At 38.3% G+C, this 26675-nt stretch overlaps 2 protein-coding genes across 2 annotated transcripts; one reads left to right on the plus strand and one right to left on the minus strand.

Annotated features, from left to right (window-relative positions):
* The first annotated feature begins 1015 nt into the window (after positions 1-1015).
* On the plus strand, positions 1016-8009 carry LOC143284066 (gem-associated protein 8-like). The gene is made up of 4 exons (XM_076590679.1): positions 1016-1048; positions 3384-4250; positions 5023-5079; positions 6538-8009. Exons 2-4 carry the CDS (start codon positions 3410-3412, stop codon positions 6738-6740), a joined length of 1101 nt encoding a protein of 366 aa, XP_076446794.1. The 5' UTR covers positions 1016-1048; positions 3384-3409; the 3' UTR covers positions 6741-8009.
* A 495-nt stretch (positions 8010-8504) lies between these two features.
* Positions 8505-23669, minus strand: LOC143284065 (protein amalgam-like). The gene is made up of 8 exons (XM_076590678.1): positions 23484-23669; positions 20520-20656; positions 19101-19329; positions 18705-18865; positions 16465-16576; positions 14579-14729; positions 13576-13721; positions 8505-11999 (listed from the first exon to the last, which is right to left on the minus strand). The coding sequence occupies exons 1-8, from the start codon at positions 23548-23550 to the stop codon at positions 11872-11874; spliced, it is 1131 nt and encodes a 376-aa protein (XP_076446793.1). The 5' UTR covers positions 23551-23669; the 3' UTR covers positions 8505-11871.
* Positions 23670-26675: the final 3006 nt, after the last annotated feature.

The raw sequence follows: 26675 nt of genomic DNA on the forward strand, positions 1-26675 counted from the left end.
ATTACACAAAACGTGAATTGTGCCCAAATTTATCAAAATCCACCCAAACATTTCAAAGTTTCAACTATTCCAGTATCACATGTATCCAGAACGCTAATAAGTTCCATGCGGATAAAGAAATTGCAAGAGCAGGACCAACGCATGGAAAGAACTGATTTTTCTGTTGGATATTCGATTGGCATTGTATGAAAAAATCTGAAATAGGAAACACAAGTAAAAAGCAACACTGAATTGCTTGGAAGTGGTGTTCAGTTTCAGTTTCAGTTTCAGTAGCTCAAGGAGGCGTCACTGCGTTCGGACAAAACCATATACGCTACACCACATCTGCCAAGCAGATGCCTGACCAGCAGCGTAACCCAACGCGCTTAGTCAGGCCTTGGGAAAAAAAAAAAAAAAAAAAAAAAAAAAAAAAAAAAAACACACAACCACACACACAAAACAAAAAAAAAAAAAAAAAAACAAAAAAAAACGGGGGAATAAATAATAGATAAGCTTGCATAAATAAATAAATAAATAAATAAATAAATAATAATTATAATATAGAAAAAGGTAGTAGTAATAATATTAGTAATACTAATAAAATGATAATAATAAAAGTGGTGTTCAGCGGTTAGCCAGTGTGGTGCTGCACTTTTGATATATCTTATCTGCGATATACCACTCAATTTACCCCCATCCCCCACCCCCAAACGCGCGAACGTGTGTAACAGGTATGAAACAGGTATAAGTATCAGTCTCCCACAGTGGAGAAATGGCACCTAACACAACACACAAACAGCACCGGCGGTGTAACTGTAAACAGCTTCAAGTCTTGTCTCGATACCCACTGTGCGAACTCATCGGCGTTCTATAATCCTGTTTGCCATGTATAGGTAGGAAAATAAGACTTGAACCGCTTCGCAGGCATTATAATAATTCCTGATGGTGAACGAGCCTCAAGCACCACTTCAAGCATCCTGTGTGAATTTGGGTGGGTTCCGTTAAAATAGACATGGTTTCGACAGAAAGTAATTTCACAAAAGGAACAGACTTCAGTGTTTTTATGTGGGTGGGTTTGTTTATATGTAGTTTATTTATCATTTTACATAATCCCTTTGTGTCTTTATTATAACACTTTGAGAATTTATGGCACTAAATCATGAAATTACCGTGACTGTTGTTCCAAAGGATTGTCTGCTATGTGGTGGGAAAACGGATCAACAAAAAATAATGTGAAATTGAAAGTAGCCGTAACGTGGTCAGCCTTTTCTCTTCCTTTCCCTTCAGTTAACTGACCATAGTTAATAGTGACAATTCGGTCACTTAAGGAGGGAGTTTCAGTTTCTGAAGAAGGCGTCACTGCGTTCGAATAAATCCATAATTACTCGCTACACCACCTCTGCTAAGGAAATGCCTAACCAGCAGTGTAACCCAACGCGCCCAGTCAGGCCTTGAGGAAACAGGAAATAATGGTTGTTGTTGTTTTTTTCTCCTTCTTTTTTTTTTTTTACGAAAGGAATCAGCCAGAAGACAGAGTCACCCTTCACCTCCCCTTTCTGGTCTTCCTCCCTTTGAAAAGAAGATATTAATTTATTCACAGCTGTTAGCCTGGCAGACCCTTGATACAGACATTTACTTATTGTAACAAAGGGTCCAATTGTTGGTCTTTGCAGCTTGTTGGAATCCAGTCTATCTGTATCTGATCCTGCAGACAGTCTAAAGAACTTTTCAGTGTGAGAGTGAAGTTGATGAAATGGTGGTAAGATAAACATCAGTTTCAGAGTATTAATGTCCACCACATCATGTAGTTTGTACAGCATGGCCAGTCTTGACACTTATCACTGGTGTTGGAGAGTGGGTCATTTTAACTGCTGGGTCATTGCATTTACATGATATATCATGATATTGCCTCAGCATAAAGCTCATAATGTATCACTGAACAGTGAACTTTCTCATGTTGATCAATGTCTTGTTGGAATGGATCCCAACAGAAGGTAAATATTTCAGGAATGATCAAACAGAGGATGGTCTGTGAGCTGATTTTTGACTGTTATAACCCGGTGTTCGGCTGTCTGTGTGTGTGTGTGTGTGTGTATGTATGTCTGTGTGTCCATGGTAAACTTTAACATTGCCATTTTCTCTGGAAATACTTTGTCAGCCAATACCAAATTTAGCTTGAATATCATATAGTAAGAAAAAAATCTTCACAGCCATACCATTGATAGGTTGTAAGTCTTCCAAAATAAGCTGTAGTTCTGGTTCATTAACGGTTTATTTTGTTAAGACTCATTCCGGATCCGACAACACCATATTACCCAGTTATCGGAACATAGGTAATGTAAGAGGATGGCATGACACTCATTTTTCTTGTTTGCAATTAAAATAAAAGATACACAAATTCTGGACAGAACACATACAGTGACACTAACTACTCCATTGACATGTTTACTGCATATAAATATTCTAAAGCGGACACTGAAATAACTGGACTAAACATGAAAGAAAAAATGAATCCACCATTTCATTGAGTTTTGGTCAGCCTTGTCTAGACTGATCTGTGCAGATCCTGAGAAAACAGCAATATGTTGCGGTGTGCCTGAGGCAATGACAATGTATCCGTTACTTCTGAATTAAAAGAATTTCTTAATAATTGATATAAAAAGATACAGCAATAAAAAAAACTTGATTTAAATGGTGTTGTTACTTCCAATATAATACTATCTTTATTGCACTAAAAAAAAACAAAAAACACTTAGCTTTAAATATAAAATTTGTTCGAATGATGTCAGATGCACTGCAGTGGTGTGGATAAGTCTACTTGCTTCCAAACTGAACATGCATGGTTCAATCTTACTCACATGCTTTTTTTGCTTTTTATTTTTCCCAGGCTTATAGATATACTGGTATGTGTGTGTGTGTGTGTGTGTGTGTGTGTGTGTGTGTGTGTGTGTAAATATATGTATAAGTTTTAACACAGAACACATTTTAACAATTTTTTAGAATATCTTTTTCTTCTCATGATTTCTTTACTCGATAAAGCGTGTATCACAAGTGAGTCTTGAAGGACTTGCCTCTTGTTAATTTATCCTCTGCAGAGAATCTTGTTGGATTTGGAGCAGATTTCATCTATGAATATCAATGTGTGTTTTTGAGCTGAGGTCTTTGTGTATGGTTATGCAGGATATTTGATAGAGTTCACTATTTGCGGGGTACAACATTTGTATGCTGCATGGTGTCTGTACATTCTTTGAATGTTTTGACTTTTGTTCTCACTATTATGCCTTGTGAATATCTTGTGAAAATGATTAAAATACAGAACAGATGTTGTTGTTGTTTTTACTCTCCACAGTGATTAATCATGAATCCAAAGTGAAGTTGACATTGATTGCTGTTTTTACTTTCAGATAATCTACGTGGCAAGAGGACAACAATGGAGGATGACCGAATAAGTACAGCGACTATGACATCAGTCACTGAAGACTTGTCACTTGATGAGACTGATACCAGCAGCAATGACATTGACACATCATCTCAGATTACATCGTCAGATGCCATTAACGAGGGTGACACTACTGTAGTTTACAAACCACCGCTGGACATCTCTGTTAAACAAGAGGAACAGGATGTTGTTGATGTCAACATGGAGGCAGAAAGTGAACAAGATGACTCTGCTGCAATTTTTGATGAACCTAAACCAACCAAACACACTCCAGTCAGTCAGCCTTCCCAGAAAACAAAGCCAAGTGCACATCAAAGCTCTAATCAGAGCCGGCCATCAGACAGCGGACTGCAGTATCCAGACTGGATGTCAATGCAGGGAAAGTGGTATGAACATGAGTGTTTCAACCATTATTGGCGCCACTACCACTATGTGTCAATGTGGTGTCAGAAGCACATGGAGACATACAAAAGTGTGGTGGAGCAATACAACATGACGATGACTCATCAGACAGCTGTAAGACAGCAGACAGCAGCAAACAGCACTGAGCCTGCAAACACATTCAGGAAACCCATCAACAAGAAAACCATTCGCAACAGGAAAGCGAGGCGCAGACGGAAAAACGCTAAAAAGCGAATGAAAATGGCCCTGAGAAATGGAGACGTGGCAGCAAACTGTTCTACACTGTCACAGTCATCAGAGGAGGAGAAACCAGGGCAGGGTGAGACCACAGAGTCTGCAGTGGAGGGGGCAGAAAAGGAGGAGGACATGCAAATCACGGAGGAACTGCTGGACTTCTTTGCTCACACTCACAAGCACAGACAAGAGAGAGGTAGGTGGACTTGTTGTTTTGACTGACACTGTCAGCGCCTGAAATCTGCTCTCAACATTTTCACTATTTTTAATCTTTTATGTGCGTTCGTGTACATGTGCATGTGCACATGCGCACATGTGTGTGTGTGTGTATGTCCAGCAGTTTAAAATATGCTTGCTTTGACCTGAGTTTGAGTGATTGTAATGCTGGGTGGCTAATATTTGATAGCTCTCTTTGTATTTATTTCTTAAGTTTCGCAGAAGCCAACCATCTTCTTTTTACCACACAAGCTCAGATTTATGCAAAAGAGTCTCTTTCTGTTTGTCACATTGATTGATTAAAGTTAAAATTCAAATGGATTAATTATTTACGATATTCAAACAAAGAATGTATTGTTCCAAGCTACATTGAATGAGATCCAACAATTTGAGATGAATTAATGTTTGTACAGAGACAAACACACACATGTACATGTTTACATGCGCATGTACATTATGTACTTGCATACACATGACATAGTTGAACAAGAAAAAGGAGCCAATGTCACACAAGTTTCCAAATTTTCTTTTCACATAATTATGTCCTTTTCTTGTGCTAGTTTCTTTTCTTTTGTTTGATCTGGTCATTTTTTCCAGAAACATTTTTAAGATATTTTATGAAAAGTAAAAATTGTGAATGATGAGCAAGCGACTCCTGCTTGATTGTTTTTTGTTAGAGGTATACGAAAATTGAATAATTTTGTATCAGGAGGCATTGCAAACTTTAACATAACTTGTTATTATTGCTTCAGATGCTTTAAAGAGCAAGGAAGGTGAAAAAGAAGAGAAACACATCAATATTGGAGAAGGTAAGAGTTGAATATCCTTGAGTATTACCTGTTGTACTTTGATCTAGACACAAAAGAAACTAAATATATCAGTGGAAGTGTATACAGCGGCACGGTGGCTTTGTGATGATACGACTGACTAGGAAGGGAGTGCTCAGGAACAGACCAGGATTTTTTACTCCTCCCTCCACTTGACCGTGAGTACTGATCTGGGTGCTGGTCGTTAGGATGAGATGATAAACTGGGGTCCCATGTGCAGCATGCACTCAGCATACAGAAAGGAACCAACTGTAACAAAAGCATTGTCCGTGGCAAATTTCTGAAGAAAAATTCCAAATTGATACAATGAAAACAAAAACAAAACACTTGCAGACAGAAAATATTGACAGAAAAAAAAAGGATGGGGCTACACTGTGCTTACAAGCTATCCCAGAGAAGAGCAGTCTGAATTTCATACAGAGAAATCTGTTGGGACAAAAAAAAGTAATACAGTAGTACAGTACATTAAAAACTAACTATTATTCTTCAGTTTATCACCACACAGGTGCAACCAAGATGGCTTGAACTTCAAGTTCAAGTAGCATCAACAACCACTACTCTCTTTGTCTGTGTGTCTCCGTCTCTCTCCTCACCAACTGAAATAGGCCAGACCATGAAAAACTTAGAAATAGTGGGGGGTTTTGTGCATTGTTAATTGTTTCAGCCTGGTTGTTTTCAGAATAGCACATTAATGCACATAACGTCATAAGTATTGTAAACAAATCAGCCCTGAAACCACAGCTCTCAAACTGATACGGAAAGACAGTAAAATAAGTGAGAACTCATATTTTTCAACTCTGGGTTTATGTAATTCGGTTTTAACTTCAAGCATTTTCATTGCTTTTAGTCAAAAGATCCCAGTTCCACAAATGCTGCTGGAAAGTGTTTGTCTTGATCACTTTCTATACATAGATCTAATATACTACAATTAGTACAAAGTACAGTCCTTGCCTACCACTACTTTGATGGGACATTTTTGCCTGACCTGTCAAAAGCACTCCTCACATACAGTCCTCAGGGGAAAAAATCCTACAAGTACCAGAAATGAATTTAAAGTCTTTTTGCAACCACAGGTTTAGTTTTTGTGCTCCACCTGCCTGTGATTCACTGCCTGTCAGTCTTTGGCATCATCCAACACTCCCTGTGTTCAAACCCCAGCTGAAAACTCATCTGTTCTTTGAGGCATCTTTGTGACTTTTTTTTCCCACTGTTGATTTGAGCTGTTTTCTTCTCATGTGTGCATGTGTATATGACTGAGTGTGGTTAGTCATTTTCATAGCTGTGTGAGAATGGATAATTGCCAGCTCTTTTAGTTTATATTTACCTAGAGAAAGGCAGCATACAAATGCAATTCATTATTATCATTATTACATGTATCATGTTATCAAAGTTTGGAGTTGAAAACTAACTTTTCTGGCTTTGTTCTGTCCTTGGTGACAGGTGAGGGAATGAAGAAGAGAACGTCAAGTGCCCCAGCAGAACGGCCGGGATCCAAACGAACCTCAGAGATGCGTCTCCTGTACGGCAAAGGAGCAGCCATGATTCATGGGATGGAGACTGCCCTTCAAATGACTTTTGACCGAAATAGTGATGTTCTGCAACCCCGCCTTTGGCCTAATATGCCCTTGAGAGTCATTTTTTGAAAGGGACTTGTGTGGGTGATGGGGTGGGGTTGGGTGGGCCGGTTTTGTGGGTGAGGTACAGGAGTGCTGTTCCCATTTCCCACTTTTCCTTCAGTGTTTCTTGAAATATATATTGCTTCATTTGTTGTTTATTTTAAATAATTTATTTAAATTTAAGTGAATCTTGGGAGTTTGTCAGTGTTGTTTTTGCTCTTTTTACTTTAAATTTTTATTTGTCAGTTTATCCTGGAATACATTTTGTGCTTATCTTTTTTCCATACTGTACATGCTCTAGGTTTGTATTTTTATGTTTTGACTTTTACTTGTTTTATCTTTTTCAAAATGTTTTGTTGAAAACCTTTACCCGTTTCTTATTTTCATTTTGATTAATACTAACATTTGTAGTTTATCAGTGTTTTATGAGTTTTTAAAATTTTGTTCTTCTTAAATCTCTTATTTAAATGTCAGTTTATCCAGGAATACATTTTTGTCTTTTTGTGTTTATTTCTTTCAAATAATCTAAATGTTACAGGTAGACATTAAAAAAAATTTTTGGGACTTAAAACTTTTTTTGTTAAAAGCTCTTTTCTGTTTTTTTAATGAAAACTTTTGTGAATGCTCTCCTTCTCATCCTGGCTTCATCTTTCTCTCTGTTGATGTCATCAGAACAGTCAGTGAGTGGGAAAATACCTGTGCATAAAAGACAACAGCTGAAATGTTTCAGTAGGTTGGTAGGTTGAAAAATATATACCCTGAAAACGAAAGTCTGGCTGCATATGTGGCAGGGTAACAAGATTTTGGACTTCAGTTTCTTAAGAATTCAGTATAAAAAATGTGGGATTTATAAACCATTCGACAAAAGCATGCATAAGTGAGTGTGTGCATCCATGCATATATCATAAGTATCTGTGTGCATGTATGACCATGTGTGTATCAAGTAGGTTGTGGTTAATCCTTTCAGGTTGGTGTATTTGCCATGTTTGTTTTGATGCGCAGGTGGTCAAATTGAGGACTGCGTGTGAAAAGTTTTACAAAGTTTTTTTTGTTTTTGTTTCGATGAGCTACAAAACTGGTTTGCTCATTTTCTGTTCAGCTTTTGTGTTCATTCTGTGTTTGTCTCCTGGAGTGGAGGCTTCTTTCATGTGTAATTTACCAAGAAATGTCAGAATCAAGATAAATATGTAAAACCTTGCAGGCTTGGTGTATGCCTGGTGTGAAAGGCAACAAGTTGATTTCCCTAGCCTCCATTGTTACCATAATTTGATTGTGGAATAAAAGTTATAAAAAGCTTGAGACTGTGGCAGACTGACGTGATGGAGTATAGACTAGTTTGATGTTGGGCATGACCTGGAAGATATGCCGACCTCAAAATGATAAAGTATGTTAGTGGAAAATCTATGAAAAAGTTGGGTGAAATTCTGAACAACATTGGAAATGGATAATGATATCATTGAAAGGTTTTTCACTTTCACAGTGCAGGCCAAAATCACTCCCAATGTTAGGGTTTGATTGTCACCTAAGTATATCAGATGCCACAGATTCATTTTGTTTTTCCTATATTTGTCAGAGTCAGAATTAGGGAAATGGAGGGGCGGGATGGGAGGGGGTGGGGCGTACATCTTGACGTAAAATGCATTGTAAAAAAAAATTTTTTTAAATCACTTTAATCCAGAAATAATTCCATGCTTGCAAGCAATCTTTACTGTGTTATTTTCAACTGAAGTAAATGGATACATATTTCTGTCACACACACACACACACACACACATACAGAGAGAAAGAGCATTGTCAGCCATAAAAATTCAACTTTTATTACACAATGGAATGTCTATCATTTTTCATGTAAAATTGGCAGTTTCGATATGTACAGGTCCATGTATCTAGAATCAGCAATTTTAAAATTACAGGGCAATTCTACAAACAAAACAAATGAAGATGAGAACTTAAGGAGGCATCTGGAAGAATGCTAGATGTGTGTGCACAATGAAGGATAAGTTTCACTCATTATCATCACCTTCACCTTCACCTATCCCATAGTCTTGTGGACCGTTGGGGCGCCACAGGTGATCTGGCAACCAGCATCCTCCAATCCTCTCGGTTTTCTGACCTCCTGACTGTCATTATCATACTAAACAGTAAATTAACAATTCCAAATAAACCAAAGTAATATTCATGTTCATGGAATGCTAATTACATGTGTTTATATGCACAATGATGGACACAATGTTTTCAACAGGATTACACAATAACAACAAAACAAAATAATGTAACAACCACCATCAAACCATACAGTCAGTTGTTTATAAAATGTTTGAACATTTTTTTCTTTTTCTCTTTGATACAGAATCTTTATTTGTACACTCACCTTAAATACTTTCTTAAACACTTGTGTTTTTTGTTTAGACATGAGCAAATCTTGTTACTTATCCCAGAAAAGGAATTTATAGACCTGAGTACACATTAAAGCCTGAGAAAATTTTGAATTATGCCCCAAGATGTGCCCCGTATACCCAAATGGTTAGAAGTTACATCACACTATCAACATGCTGAAATGGAGGTGGTTTGAACCAAATTATGAAGAAAAAAAATCAAAATTAAAATACTTACACACTTGCCTTAAGGTTTAAAATTGCACACAAGTATATTTCATTTAAAAAAAAACAGCAAAATGTATTATTATATTGAATTTGGTAATGGAAAAGTTTAAAGATGATTAGTGAAATCTCCTGAAATTACTTGATATCAAACCTTTTCCTTTCAATGTTCAGTCATAAGGATTTTTAAAAGCAAAACAGAAGAACCCACTCAGCTTCTTATATTAATACTTACCATTCTTTCATGATCATCTTATTTGACTTGTTTAATAACAGGCTGGCTTGTTAAAAAAAAAAATTAAAAAAAAGTTTCGCTGAATGATGTCTCCAATCAATATCCACAAATGAGTCATGCTGTTATGCAGTGTCGTCCTGTGATTACGGTTGCCTTTTCATTCAGGTTTAACTCCCATCTGAGGTGATAAAGCTGAAGGGGTCAACCATCCCAGGAAAAAAAAGGGGGACAGGAAGCTATCCAACACTACACCAACTCCACCGGAACGACAACTGCCTTTACAACTGAAATTATGCTTTAAAACACACACACACACACACACACACACACACTCACATATACAGTCACACACAAACCACACGCTCTTTCCCCTGCCTCTCATCCAGACATATACATACATCATATATTCTGTCAAACACATACAGAAAATGAATAGAAGGTGCAAGACTTTCAAACCCATGTGATACATTCTTGACAAGGACAGATGTGTTGTTCACACTGTGACTGATGACGTCAGATGACATACAACTTCTTCCTTTTCCCTGTGAACTGCACTTGCTTTCAGTGTTCCTCTATACATGACATCCTGGTTTCACATTATCGTTAATTCATTGGGAGCTGGAGTTTTGGTCACTAAAACTATTGTTTTGGTGTCCGTTGTTATAGGACGTTAGACCCTAGACATCTCCCACAGTTACTGAGTCTTGAGACACTTAATGAAGAAATGATTATTTTAAGTAGTGAAATATTCTTCATTTCAGTGTTCTCTACCTGTCTCTTCCCTATCTTTTTTGATAACTTGTTCATCCTCTCTACCTTCTCCATCTTCTGCCTTTGGGGTTAAACATTTATTCTCTTTTTTGTCAAATCATAGCTCAGTGAGAAGTTTCCTTTTATCATTATATTTCTTCCTCTATCATATTGTAACTATTTCTAACTGCCTGAAACTTTAAAAGCAGACTGAAAAATCAAATGGTATTCTGCAAAATTAATTTCTAAAAAACACAAAATACCAGTTATGCGACAATCAAGTTAAACGCTGTTTGCTTAAAACTATACTTAGGTTCCAGTCTATGCTGGCCTCTGATTTTTTTCCCATTACAATTTATCTCCCATCATATTTTGATTTTATAAATGATTATCTCACTGAAAAGCAAAGTCTAAAGCAAAAAGAAATACATATATTTACTATTTCAGAAGGGTAACAACTGTTTTTATACATATAATCATTACTATAATTGTAGGGCAAAACATGCTAAAGAAAACACAACCACAATGCAATTACACTTCTACCTGGAATACAAATGAAATCTTTATAAAATTATTATGATTCATGAAAACACTGATATGTTTCGCAAAGACAGCATACACAAGGTAAGCGCTACCTGCATAAAACATCAGGTAAAATTAGAAGTAAAAATTTATTTGCCACTGTACATTAATTACAACCAAATGGCTTTCAACAAAGTCATTCTCTGACACATTCACAACCTTTTTTCCCCCTGTTCCATCAACCTCTTGTGTAAGAATGACACTGATGGAAATCACACACATATAAAACATTAAAAGGAATGTAATTTTTATGTTCACAAACAAGACTGATTTTTGGATCTGTTTACATTCTGTATATCTAAAAATAGAGAGAAAAAAAGGTTTGTTTGCATTAAATGCTGGCGTGTTTGTGGATTTGTAAGTGCTCCTGCACTACCTGTGTTTTGTTAAGATTGACAATGTTGAAAGTCCCACTCACCTGGACCTTTTTTTATATTCTGTAAAATTTCTAGAATTATATATTATTTACAAAATGAACTATATAGAGAAAGGGCTGACATCACAATGTTAAGGAATAATGAAAATGAATTAATTATATATATTTATTTCTTTGAAGGGTTGAAAAGTGAAAGTTTATGGAAGTGCCCCTGTAAAGTATACGCCAAATCAATATTGGTATCAAAATGACTGAACTATGACACATTTTTCATCAACTTTTCCACAGACACTTTTCATTCCCTTTTTTCAGGCATTCCACTCTCACCAAGTCACATCTTTTGTTGTTGCTGTAAGCCAAAATTTAAGCATCATGTTAATCCTCCTTAAACATGTTATAAACCAGTGTATATGCACAAAAATCAAAGGCACTGTCGTACAGTTCTTGATAGCTACAAATTTTTCTTCTGACGTTTCTCTAATTATTCAACAGATATATCTCATGTACACTTCTAAAATAGACAGACATTTTGATATGTAATGACAACACTTCCATTAATGAATATACACATGTTCAGCAATAACAACAGGTTGACTTGACAGTGCCATGAAAGCATCACCAGAATCGCAACCGCTGAAGAAGGCAGACTGAGAGAAGCATGACGATTGTGCCCAAATTGACAGCCAGCATGGATGCCCCAGCTCTGATTTGACCAGTCCTGTCCTCTGTAGGGGTGGCGGATCCTGGGAGTGAAAAATAAATATGTACATTCCATACACACAAACACAATATATATATATATATATATATATATATTTGTATTTGTATTTCTTTTTATCACAATATCACAACAGATTTCTCTGTGTGAAATTTGGGCTGCTCTCCCCAGGGACAACGCGTCGCAGCGCCACCCATTTTTTGTATTTTTTCCTGCATGCAGTTTTATTTGTTTTTCCTATCAAAGTGGATTTTTCTACAGAATTTTGCCAGGAACAACCCTTCTGTTACCGTGGGTTCTTTTACGTGCGCTAAGTGCATGCTGCACACAGGACATCAGTTTAGACCAGACCGCCACTCAAGGTCTAGTGGAGGGGGAGAAAATATCGGCAGCTGAGATGTGATTCGAACCAGTGCACTCAAATTCTTTCGTTTCCGAGGCAGACGCGTTACCTCTTGGCCATCACTCCTCATATATAAAGATATGCTGAGGAGAATATTTGGTCCCTCTTGTATTTTCAATATTCACCTGTCCTGAAGAACTGTCATTGCTAAACAGCTGTTTTTTAATTCATGTCTTTCTGCTCGAGTACCAACAAAATGGAGATGCTGAATGTCAAGAAGATTATTTCTTTTTTCTGTCTTTTATCTGACTCTCTTTCAATTGTTGTATCTGGCTGTCTTTTTGTGGCATCAAAATTCTACAACAAACAGAACTGCAGCCTGTTTCATTCTCAATACTTTTGGATTGAACTTCACCCTGTACAGCTGGGATAACAAAGAACAATCACTCCTTGCAAAGAATGGAACAAAGCATTCCAGCAGTTTCGTTTGTGGGATAATGGAGAACAGCCTACCAGCAATTTCCACTACCTCTGCACTGAACGCTGCTGGTCTTACAAAAAGTTACATGCATAATCATGTCCTATATTTACCCTTCTCTCATAACATACACGCACACACAATCAATAGTCATGCTGACCAAATGCAGTTTGTACTGCTTCATCAGTAAATGCCGAAGTGATCTGATCATGTTGTTTACTTTTTCAACTCCAGAGATCGCAAGAGTGAAGTTATACATAAATTCTGTAGTCTTCTTCTTCTTCTTCTCCCACAACTGTGTGAAGAGTAACTGGGGCGCTGTACAGAAGCGCTGTAATAACACAGAATTATGTAGGAACAGAATAAAAAAAAAATACATATACATATTTATTATATGGGTGCTGATAACTCAAAAGTATTTAGGAGGAATGTCAGAGCGCATGCATGATGCACATGTGTTCAAATAATACACATGTGCACTTTCATAAACACACCACACAAAAAAACAACAACAAAAAACCAATAAAACGGTAACATTTTCCATATACTTTGAAAAAGGAGATTCACATACACATGTGTTCAAATAACGCACATGTGCAATTTGAAAAACGCACAAGAAAACACACACACACACAAAAACAACAAAAGAGTAACATGTTCCACATACTTTGCAAGAGGGGGTGCACACATATATGAGTTCAAATTATACACGTGCACTTTCAAAAACACACAAGAAAACACACACAGACACAAAATAAAAGAGTAACATATTGCACATACTTTGTAACTGGAACTTCATCCTGCCTGTTCCTTTGTCATTACTGGCACTGCAGGTGTATTCACCATAATCGTCCTCCCGCACCCCCCAGAACACCAGGATGCTGGTGATTCGACTGGACGCACCAGGGATGTTCCTATAGTAAATACTGAAAAGGAAAAACAAATTGAGAGATCAATTAGAAAATGAACAAGAAGCAAGAATGCTCACAGCAAATGTAGTGCTGTGTGTTTGCATCCCTCACAGTAAAATGCAGTGTTGTGTGTTTGCATCCAAACAACATCTACGAACAGTTTGCATGCTCAAAACATTTGATAATTAAAACATTGAAAAACTAAGTGGTACATTCCGCTTATCTGAATCGCTCTGTTGTTGCTATTAGCATCCACGTTGCCAAGAGCAATATCCAGAACGAGGTTTAATTAAATGTCTTTTTGTATAAACACAAACTAATGTATGTAGACATTACAGTTAATACTGAAAACTGACACCGAAATCTATAAGAAAATGACCGAACAGCAAGAATGTTCAGACGATTCTTACATTTAGACATGTTTTTCATTTCACCAGGACTCAAAATGTCAGAATATTCCTCTAACATCAAGGTAGAATTTCCTGACATGCCTTGATCTCTGACAGGATTCATTAAGAAATTAAGAAAATATTTTTTGTGATTATTTAGAATACCTTTTTCTTTAAAATCTATACATATATCATTAGCAAGATAATATCGGATTTATTCATCCATGTAAACAGTCACAGGTAGCTATTTCTGATCAAAGAGGTGGCTGTCTTCGATCAAAGTATTTTGGGTAACAACAAAACTTTGATCACAATGCTACCCAAAACTTTGATCACAACCAGCAGAAATGACAACTTCCTCACAAGAATTTTTTCTGGATTTTTTTGTTTCTCCAAAATGGTGGAAGAGAAAGAGAGAAAGACAGAAGAAGAAAAGGCTGATGATGAAATGAGAGAAAAAAAACAACCAAAAACAAGACATACTGGCTGTCAAAACCCAGGGCAGACCCTCTCTTAGTCCAAGAGATCTGCCCATCTTTGGGAGTCGGGTAGCCTCGGATATCACACACCAGCTCTTTGACATAACCAGGGGCCTGCTGCACCTGTACGTTGCCTGAGCTGAGGAGTGGGGCATCTGCAGTGAAAACAACATGTTGCTTATACTGATTCATTATGTACATGAGGGGGCATCTGCAATGGAAACAAACACGTTACTAATATTGATTCATCATGTACAAGAGGGGGCATCTGCAATGGAAACAAACATGTTACTAATATTGATTCATTATGTACATGAAGGGGCATCTGCAATGGAAACAAACACGTTGCTAATATTGATTCATTATGTACATGAGGGGGCATCTGCAATGGAAACAAACATGTTACTAATATTGATTCATTATGTACATGAGGGGCATCTGCAATGAAAACAAACACGTTGCTTATATTGATTCATTATGTACATGAGGGGGCATCTGCAATGAAAACAAACACGTTGCTTATATTGATTCATTATGTACATGAGGGGCATCTGCAATGAAAACAAACACGTTGCTGATATTGATTCATTATGTACATGAGGGGGCATCTGCAATGAAAACAAACACGTTGCTAATATTGATTCATTATGTACATGAGGGGGCATCAGCAGTGGAAACTTCTTCTTCTTCTGCGTTCACTCGTATTCACACGAGTGGGCTTTTACGTGTATGACCATTTTTACCCTGCCATGTAGGCAGCCATACTCCGTTTTCGGGGGTGTGCATGCTGGGTATGTTCTTGTTTCCATAACCCACCGAACGCTGACATGGATTACAGGATCTTTAATGTGCCTTTTTGATCTTCTGCTTGCATATACACACGAAGGGGATTCTGACTGACTGAAACCATTTATTGTCAGATTAACTGTTTGTCATACATATACGCACGAAGGGGATTCAGGCACTAGCAGGTCTGCACATATGTTGACCTGGGAGATCGTAAAAATCTCCACCCTTTACCCACCAGGCGCCGTCACCGTGATTCAAACCCGGGACCCTCAGATTGACAGTCCAACGCTGTAACCACTCGGCTATTTCGCCCGTCAGCAGTGGAAACAAACACATAGTTTATATCAACTTATTATGTACATGAAAGGGCATCTGCAGTGGAGACAAATAAATTGCTCAAATTGATTTATTATGTACATGAAAGGGCATCTGCAGTGTAGACAAACACACTGCTCATACTAATTTATTATGGACATGAGTATGGGTGTGTGTGTGTAAGCTTTAAGAATGATCATCACCCCCAAACCATAAACAAGCTAAAAGTAAAACAGCAAAGGAACCATATCAAATTCATTCAGCATGTTTCTTCTCATGTTCAGTGACGTACATACACTGTAGTTGCATGGTGACCTCAAATTTACAACTCTCTGCAAACTGGACTTCCGGGCTGCTGAATCCAGGTCTAAGTCTAAAAATTATATTAAAAAAAAAAAGAGGAAATGCAATACATCAGATCCTTACAGACCAAAGTAGCCAGCTTGAAAATGGATGGAAACTTACCCGAATTCTCTTCTAAATTAAGGGGGGGAAATATTGTTAAATTGTTCAATTTAACAAGTGGAAAATATTCCTTAAGTAATTCAATTTAACAAATAATTTAACAAACTTAGATGGTTCCAGTACATAGTTCTCTACTGACTGCAACCAACTCCAAAAAATTCTTTTTATACATAAACTGGCTGTTTCTCTTTGCTCCTTTTGTGGCACTGGGCAAGAATCAACAGAACATTTATTCTACAACACAGTACACTGCTTTGTAAGCAACTGTTTGATTCACACAAATGGAGGAAGGAATCAGAGCAGTTGCAGAATTGTGCTTACAGTTGACAGTGACCAGGATGTCCCTGTAGTCTGATCCAGCTGAATTGCTCGCAGAACATTTGTAGATCCCAGCATGCTCTGGTTTCAGCTTATGAATGGTCAGCTCAGGATGCTTCAAAACACAACAAGACATTTGTTAGTTTGTAGCATAAATCTGTTTAACAGCAGGCATGCTGCATTCATATAATCCACTGTTTATTCAGCTGTTTCGAAAAATAAAAGCATTGTAAAGAATATAAGTTTATAAACTATTACCTCAGGCCTTTTTTTCTTCTGCCTTTTTTTTTTTTTTTTTTTTTTTTTTGTAACAGGTATGCTCTTCAGCAACCAACTGCTCTTCATTTATCAAAATAACTATCTTCTTCAGTGACACGGTAAACGTTAAGATGTTTACAACCCAAATGTCATACTGACTAAACCCATACCAGGAACGTGACAAAACAAAGAATTCTGATTACTGCTAACAGGCAAAATCTAATTTGGAATTTTTCAGCTGTTCATAATTTTACACAGCAATGATAATGTGACTGTAAACATAAATTCAGATGTCTAAATGAATGAGTCACTGAAAGAATATAAATCTATGTGTGATAGAATTTCCAGACAGACAGGTATGTTCCAGACACAAAAAGCAGGCTAGGATACCTGTGCCTTAACTGGTAACTAAATATTTCAACAAAATTGTTCTTTTTGGGCGGACATAGAATCTTAAAGCCAACAGACACTGTGCCCTGTGTCTTTTCTGGAAAATAAACATTGAACAATTATGTTCTTTTCGGGTGGACATAGAATCTTACAGTCAACATATGTCATTAAAAAGAAACAAATGGTGACAGAAAAGAAACAGAAGAGAAAAAAAGAAGAAGAAAAAAAAGAGAAAAAAAAAAGACACACTTAGAAAAATAATGACAAAGAAAACTTTTAAATCATCAGTTCCTTAAGCTGGTTTGAAGATAAATGAATAATTTAAGTTTTTTAAACATGCCATTTTAACATTTGTAAATTTGCACTCACTGAATGCTTTTTAATTTGTTTTGTTGCTGTTGTTGTTTTGTTTTTGTTGGGGCTTTTTGTTTTGATTTTTTCTTTATTGCTCTCAAATCTTTTACAGCAATATTGTTGAACATCTGACAGATCTTGATAGCCATTTCCAAGGTTCAGACGATCATTTTCATTGAAAACCACAGTCTTCATAAAAGAGATCTGTGGAAATACTGGAAATCAATATTCACAATGCCACAAAGTTTTGTTCCTTTATGGTTGCTGAGCAAATGTCAGTATTTAGCAGACATCGTATCTACATTGGTACCAATTTAGGCTCATGACAATGAATCACTCATATCATCTTGTATTGTAATTTGTATTGTATTGTACTGTATTCTATTGAATTGTTTCATATAGTCATCAATTTAGGCTCATGACACTGTATCACTCATATAATCTTGCATTGTAATTTGTATTGTATTGTACTGTATTCTATTGAATTGTTTCAAAAAGTATTATTATCATATCAATCATATATGATATCATATCATATGATATTCCTTATATTGTACTTTGGCCACAGTTCATTTCTGTTAGTTGAATGCAGGCTGCTTTCTCAGCCCAGGAAGAGCGCCTCAACACAATCTGATGCCACTTTTATTCCACCTGTCTGCAAGTCTATGTACTTTACTATCAAAGTGGATTTTCCTACAGAATTTTGCCAGTGAGAACTCTCTTACTGCTGTGGATTCTTTTGCATGCTCTAAGTGCATGCTGCATGCAGGACCTCCGTTTATTGTCACATGCAAAGGACTAGCAGCCAGACTACCATTCTTCTTTTTCTTCATTCGTGGACTGCAACTCCCACATTCACGCGTATGTACACGAGGTGGCATTTTGACCATTTTTACCCTGCCATGTAGGCAGCCATACTCCGTTTTCAGGGGTACATTACAATTCAAGGTCTTGTGGAGTGGATAATGAAAATCCCAGTCCACATGGATATTGATCCTATGGACACTTGCTTCCCAGCTAGGCACATTACAACTTGGCCACTGCTCATAGACAAGAGTTTTAAAAAATTCTACAGCTATAAAGTGACAGAATGACAGATTGTTTGACATAAAATATTCTAAAACTCAAGATTAACTGTCTGTAAAATATCATACTATACATGAGACGTGCACAAAACGTGTTGTAAAACAATCCCAATCAAACACCTGTAATTATACATGATGACTCTGCAGTACACCTACCAAATGCTCTCTCCCCCCTGAAGGCAGAAGCTCCCCTGCCATGCGCGTCCACTTGATGGAAGGGGTGGGCCGTCCTGTTGCATGGCACTTCAGGTCCAAGCTCACACCTTCGTTCTTTGACACATCAGTGCTTGTCTCAAGGTCCGCAATCTGGGGCTTTTCTGTCAGGGTACAAATAATCAAATAATGGCTGTGATATTGACAAGAAAAGACTGAATCAGAATCAATGTAATCTTCATTCAATTATCAACACACATGTTTTTTTTTATCACAATTCAGCTTCAATAAATCTTAATTTTAGAACAGCATAAGCAAACAGATGCCAAAATCATCTACATCAAAAACACTCTACTAAACATTCAATTTTTCATAAATCCTTACTTCAGACATACTCACCAACAATGACCAGGTCGTGGAAGGCTCTTGCATAGTTCTGGTTGGACACCTGTACCTGGCAGGTGTAGGTTCCCTCGTCAGTCACCTGGGCATTCTGGATGCGCAGTCTCCAGGAGGTGGGGGACGGCAGGTCAATGCTGTACTTGAAAGAGTCGAAGGACCGCGTTGCCGTGGAGATGGGGACTGTGGTCACACTTCCATTCCGACGGACTGTGCCTACCCATTGAACCTGCACAAAAAAGAAGAATCTTTTTTTTTTTCTTTCTTTCTTTTTCTGGCCATCACCTGCACTGCTTCAGTGACATTACTCCCAGCCGCTCTATCCCAGCCCCTCATATGCAGCCACATCAGGTTTTGTCTGTCACAGTCCAAGCATCGGTAGACCACATGGAACTATCAATGTTTGGTCATTAGGAGATTACATGCCTTAGAAGACCCTGCACTGCTGCTGAGTAACTTCGGTGGTGTTCATTAGTGCCTGTTCTGAGTTAACTACCTCTGGCACCACCTACTAAGCCCCCTACTGATGGCAATAAATGCTCAGTCGCAGAGTCCGACTGAGGAATCCAGTTTTCTTATTCCCAGCTTCTGTGGATGCCAAATAAATCACTGATGATCAGTTAATATTATGTCCCATTTTAAAGTAAAACAACTTGTGTTAGACAGCTGGCAATTTTGTCCCTCTGAGACCACTAAAAATCACAATGAAAAAAGTTTGTGAGAAAAAAATGACATCAGGGGTCTGGGAACTGGTACTAAATTTTAAATCAAAATACATAAATCAGAACAGACATTTAACATCTGGAAAAGCAAAGTAACTGAAATGCTAACATCATCTTAAAATAACATGCAAAAGACTTGTACTGATATCATTAAGGAATTGGTTGCAGATGTTAGAACAGCAGTTCACTGCACCATGGAACAGTATTTTGAAAAACAATCAAGTTCAGTTTAATCTGTTTATATAAAAACTTTTAAAAGTGTGAAGGTAAGCTGAAAATTTTCCATTTTATCAGTGTTATTGTTAGGTGTTTATAAGAGTGAGTGAGTGAGTGAGTCAAGAAGAGAGTATGCAGAACTGTTTGTAAATGCTGAGAAGTTTACTTACATTTTGTTGTCATTGTTGCTGAAGTTAGTCATTTGATTGCCTAAAATTAGTAAATACATAGAATTTCATAAAATGAAAAATCATTTATGATAAGCTTGGTTTTAATAAAAGCAATAAACAATACACCTGTCTAAATTCACTTTTGACACTGATCCCTAATTCTTCTATCTCAGTTTCACACACAATTCAAAAGAAAACCAAAATAATCAGGAAAACAACATTGGAAAGAAAAGCAGATTTCATTATAAAGAAACAATTCGACCTTCTCGCATCCACAGCCAGTTATGACTTGGCATGGACAGAAAACCTACCTCTTTATCAATGGGTCTGTTTTCCACCACACATGTCAGCTGCACATCTTTGTCCTTTTCTGAGATGATCTTCTCCTCCACTGTGTCAATTACTGGGTTTGTTTCGATGATTCTGACAATGGGGTCGTCAGCAACCACTGCACAAAAGAAAGTTAGTCACAAAGATGATTTATAAAGAATGAAAGGTTCCATTCTGTTGTGTGGTAGCAGACAATAACACCCTACTTGGGGGGACCCCTGTCTACATTTGACTTACTGCATGTACAGTTGTGGTATAAAGAATAAATCAAATTCATGCAGCTGTCCTCATCAGGTAAAGACTAAAAGTTGCTGGACATCGACTGAATAACCCAGCTTAAAAATGAGAGGAAAACACAGCAGCTGGTTCATTAATGCCCCTGGCTATCTGCCCATAGATCTGTCAGTCCAAGGCAGAACTTTCTGAGGGCTGGGACGGAGTCCAGGGCAGTTCTGAGGGCTGGGACACAGTCCATGTCAGTTCTGAGGGCTGGGACACAGTCCAGGTCAGTTCTGAAGGCTGGGGCAGAGTCCATGTCAGTTCTGAAGGCTGGGGCAGAGTCCACTGTGGAGCTGCAGGATGGAGCGTGTTTCATGGGGAAATAGTGGGCCTAGCCAGAGACATGGGTTGGGTGATGATAAACTTGTTGTGTTCGTGCCCCCTGGTGGAATTTCTCTCAGGTCAAAGAAGCAGTGGAGAGGTGATGTCAACAAGGCCATTGATGATCTAGAAAAAAAAAACCCTATGATCTTGTCTTCTTTCCCATGTTCCACTGGGGGCTGAAGCTTTAGCTGCTGAACAAAAACAGCAGAGCTGGGGAAGAAGGGGATGTGGTGTGCCATTCTCCTCTGCACCATATCCAGTGTGTCAATATGAATTCTCTGGTGCGGATCAATGCCGAGACTGAGAATCTCCTTTGCAACTGGTAACCATGTAACCCAGTACTACCTGCCACATGTGGGGAATAAACCCAACAAGAAAAGCTGATCTGGATAGGGACAGGCTCCACCAGATTTGACTTGCCCAAGACACACCACATCGTTTTCAGCACTTCTGTGCCATGCCCAAATGACTCTTCAGAGATGTGAGAGAATAAGAGGTGTGGCTCCATGAACATCGCCGCAAACTCCACCACTGGTCACATATGACCTTCATAGCAGTGCATCTGAATCATGACTGGTTACCCCTTCAGGTTCTGGCATTGAACACACACTAGATCTATTTGCTTTGGCTGTGATAGAGGAGACTTGTTTCTACCAATATACGTTAGGTTGTCTTTGATCCCTTAACTAGGCTACAGAACTTAGCTAAACTTATTCCTGTTTGTAACAATCCATTGATACAAGTAGTATTCTGAAGGAATGGGGTTTTGCTGGAGATGGCCACACTGAAGTTTTATCAGTTTTCTTTTCCTCCCAATTCTTCCAGTTTCCTAGATCATCTTGGTGTTCCCTTATGTCTGCAGAGGTGGAGATGATCTTGCAGAGTATCAGTATGGCAACCTTCTGAGTCCTTCCAGTACTCGAGCTTCTGATTCATTGGTGAGCATGCCGCTCACTCCACAGTACTTCAGTTTGATGAGAAACTGCACGCTTATTTATTATATTTCAAATATTACACTGCTAAGAACTAGAGAAAGTGTGGAACTGAATGTTTTGTACCATTTATCATAATCAGTAAAACATTTTAATTACACATAACATACCATGACCAACTGGTGCAGACTCCAGTAGGAGTCTCTTTCCCTGTCCCATGCAATCCATTACCCTCCTCTGAAGGGGAGAAAACAAAAGCAGATGCAGCCATTTACCTCCCCCCGTGGATTACCTCTCCTGTGCATGCTAATAATTTAATTTGTATTGAGAATAAGCATAATATACACAAGTTCTGCATGACTCTCTACACAATTTTTTTTCAAGTCCTGGCTACACCTGTAATACTGTATAGTATACCAAGGAATACTATAAACAGGCAGCATGCGAAATACAAAGTTGTCAAGACTCATACTGAAAATATACAATATAAACAAGATAAATAAAATCCCATGCATTCTTTCCATTCTGATTCAGTTTCGTTCCGTAGACGGAAAAAGTTGTAAATTGGTTAATAACCTTGTAATATTTACTCTTCAATTCTTTCCCTCTTGAATGATGTAACGAAGGCCAAAAAGGAGGGGGGGGGGGGGGGGGGGGGGTAGAATATATTTCACAATGCCACTAACCAGTTAACAACTTTTTCCATCTTCAAAGCGGAAGAGTAGAGGTGAAGAAATGTGGATATTGCCCAATTAACTTATAAATTTTAAATTGTATATCAAATATCTATATTTCATAAACTATTAAACAAGGTCACAATCACAGACTCAATGTGGTAGAACAAAAGTACTCTCCTCCTTGAAACTGTTTATTGTCTTTAATACTAGGAAATATGAACAGGTAAGTTCATGACTCTTTTTAAACTAAAGACTAGTATGAGTTCATCTATTCTAATGTGGTTCACACAAGTTCTGACTTCCTTGAATTCTTACTGAATAGTGTATTTCTGTATTTACATAACTTTACACAATTTACTTACATGTAAACTGTTGCATATTCTTTACTTTTCCATTTTGCAGAAATTCGAACAAGAAAACAACACGAATAATGCGAGATGTGGGTTATCCTTTTAAAATAATTTGTTTTAAACGTAGCACTTGAGAACTTCCCTTTCGGTTTGAATGGAATATATAAAACAATGTGCATACACAATGTAGCCTGACTTACCAATATCTTGCTTCTTATTGCAAGGTTTCTGGATTCACAAAACCCCAAACTATTGTTTAAAGTACCAGGCTGTCCTGGGACCTGGGATCACTGCTACATTTTACAAGTTCTGTTGTTGGAAGTAAGGCAGGTAAAACAAGATTATCAAGTGACATGCCACAGGTCGACAAGAATGGCACTCACCTGTCGCCACCAAGCAGCTCATCAAACCGATTAACAGCAGCATTCTGCGATCCTTTTCGTGCCTCATCCCCTTAAAACCACTTCACACGGACAGAAATGAGTTGTTTATACGACAAAAGCCCATCCGAACACAACTTTGTTGTCTACCTGAGGTGACGCATTTGAAGCGGACACTTCCTGATTGACTCTATGCGCATGCGCGAGGTCAAGGGATTTGTGTTTCTTGTTCGGGAGTGTCTCCACACCCTAATAAATAGAATGAACTGAACGAATGGCCGCGCGGCTGAGTCAAAGCGGCCGCCATGTCAGTACTCCCGTGCCGCGCGCGCTGACAGTGCATGCAGCAAATGAGGGGGGAGCGGGGTGGAGTGGCGGAGGGCGGGTGTGTGCGTGTGTGTGCGTGTGTGCTGTGTGCACTGTTGTTAGCGAGCGTATGTTCCTCCTGCGAACGTGCAGTGGTGAAGTCAACCGTAAGGTATCCCCTGATGGGTACAACTCTACTGAGTACTCGGAATATTTTTAGTAATGACCGCACCACAAATTTTATTCACAAAAAATGCCAGTCTCGCATCTATTGTCTGCAGAAACTCAAAAACATCAGAAACAATCCGAAAGTGCTTCAAACATTTTGAAAAATGTTTTATTAAACCTGTGTTAACTTTCTCTTTTACATGATGTGCTGGTGTGGTGGTACATGGTATTGCTGTGAAGAATACTGAAGAATATGCTGAACAAGATTGTGAATATGTGCAGTAAGGTCGTTGGTGTGAGACAGGACAGCTTGAGTGAATTGCACAACGACATAGTTCGACAGAAAGCCAGATGCATTTCAAGGGACAGCAGCCATGCGCTGGCGATTTATTCAGTATCAACTCTTACTTTCAGGCAAACGTTTATGTGTTCCAAAATTCAAAACAAACAGAACCAAATGCAGTTTTGTCCCAACCTCAATTCAGTGTTAAACAGTAATGATTAAATGATCAGGTATGCGATTGAAAATGTATGCTAGAATGTATGTATATGGAATGTGACACCTGAAATCAAAATACTGTTGACCCTGAATTGCATGTTGTTATTGTATGTCTTATGTCTATTTTTAGTATGCTATTTTATGTCCATCCTCTGTGATTTTGGATTGCGCATATGTGGCTGTGATGCTGCTTGTATGACTGTTAACACCGTTACCTTTTAAAGATTTCTGTCGTTGTTGTCTATGTTGTCTACTATGATTATTTATTATCCTTCTTTCCCGTCTTCATTTTACATTTGGTATCAACGGCACTGTTCTAAACTGGTTCAAATCTTATCTCGATTCCAGTCTGTCATTGTTGATCATTTCCAATCTGAACCCGTTAAAATCGAACATGGAGTCCCACAGGGATCTGTTTTAGGCCGGCCCAGTGCTCTTCACACTGTACACTGCTCCTCTCGCTGAAATTATCAACCGCCATAATATCAGTCATCATTCTTATGCTGATGACACTCGACTCCAGAAGAGTGATACCCCTGAAAAATTGTTGTCGCTCTTGCAAGAAACATCCAACTGCTTCTTGGACATTCAAAACTGGACTGATGACTCGAAATAAGTTACAATTGAACGCGGACAAAACTGAAGCAATGATCATAGGAACTAAACAAAAACTGTCTTCCATCACAATTGACACAATCAAACTTGGCAGTATATCCATCCCTTTTTCCACGTCAGTCAGGAACCTCGGTGTTGTCCTTGACAATACACTGTCCATGCAAAAATTTATCAGTCAGACATTTCAGTCCTGCTACTGTCAACTGCGGCGCATCAGTGCCGTCCGGAAATATCTGTTCACTGACGCAACATCTAGACTTGTCGTTTCTCTCATTCTCTCTCGCCTTGACTACTGTAACTCTCTATTGTCTGGTTTGCCTGCTTCATCCATTCAGTCCCTTTAGCGCATACAAAACTCTGCTGCCCGACTCGTCCTCAGAAAGAAAAGATCTGCTCACACCGAATAAAGTACAAGATCAGCACTCTATGTTATAGATCCATTCACAAAACTGCCCCCTTTCTATCTCTGTGGCTGCCTTCACCTCTGCACTCCATCTCGCTCACTACGATCGGCTTCGGATCCACTCTGTTTACGCATACCCAGACTCAAACACTCGACTGTTGGCCGCCGTTCTTTCTCTGTCTCTGGACCTTGCGATTGGAATGAACTTCATCTTTCGCTTCGTCAAGTCTCCACACTCAGATCTTTCAAGTCTGGCCTTAAAACCCACCTCTTCCCAAAATAGCCTCCCTTGCCTGCCCTTCCTTGTCTTTAGTTTCTACAGTTTTAGAGTTATGCATGCGTGTGAATGACTGGTGCGAAAGCGCTTTGATTTGTCTCTGCACAAGACTCAATGCTATATAAATACCATTATTATTATTATTATTGATTGTACGCAATGGGTTGCCCTAGGTTGACATAAAAAAAACATCTTATGTCTTTTATGTACGCATGTTTAATGACTGTGATTTTCATGTATCGTTTGTGTTTTACGCCACAAATGAATTTCTCTTGTTTAGACGATAAAGTATTCTGTATCTGTATCTGTATCACGTGGAGGGTGCGTCTTTGTCATAGACCACAAATCCCTAACAGCAGAAGAACAACCTGAGATGGTGGCCAACTATGAAACGAATTGGGTCAAACTCCAGAACCAGTGAAGGGACATGCACTGTGGGGTTTTCTACACGTCAGAGCAAAAAGCAAAGGATGTGGAGGGTCTCCATTTATCACTCAACAAGATGACAGCTAGTGTCCCGTTGTGTACTGATGTGTAAAAGCCCCTGTAAGTTTATTAAATCTGCGGATGTTTACAAGATACTCTACTGGGGAAGTCGTTTGTATTTTCTCAACTTCAATGTGACGCTGTTGTGCATTTAGAAATGTTTATTCTGGACCATTATATTGTAATTGTCCTCCATTACTACAATAGGTGTGAAAGGATAACTTAGTTAACACTTGAAACATGAAACTTAAAACGTGTGTGTGTGTGTGTGTGTGTGTGTGTGTGTGTGTGTGTGTGTGTGTGTGTGTGTGTGTGTGTGTGTGTGTGTGTGTGTGCGTGTGTGTGTGTGTGTGTGTGTGTGTGTTTAGGAGAGAGATCGATCAATGCATGGATGGACCATCTGAAGTGCACATAGGGGAAGCTTTTATTTTGTAATTGTTC

This window comes from Babylonia areolata, chromosome 7 (assembly GCF_041734735.1).
Source record: "Babylonia areolata isolate BAREFJ2019XMU chromosome 7, ASM4173473v1, whole genome shotgun sequence".
Classification (NCBI taxonomy): domain Eukaryota; kingdom Metazoa; phylum Mollusca; class Gastropoda; order Neogastropoda; family Buccinidae; genus Babylonia; species Babylonia areolata.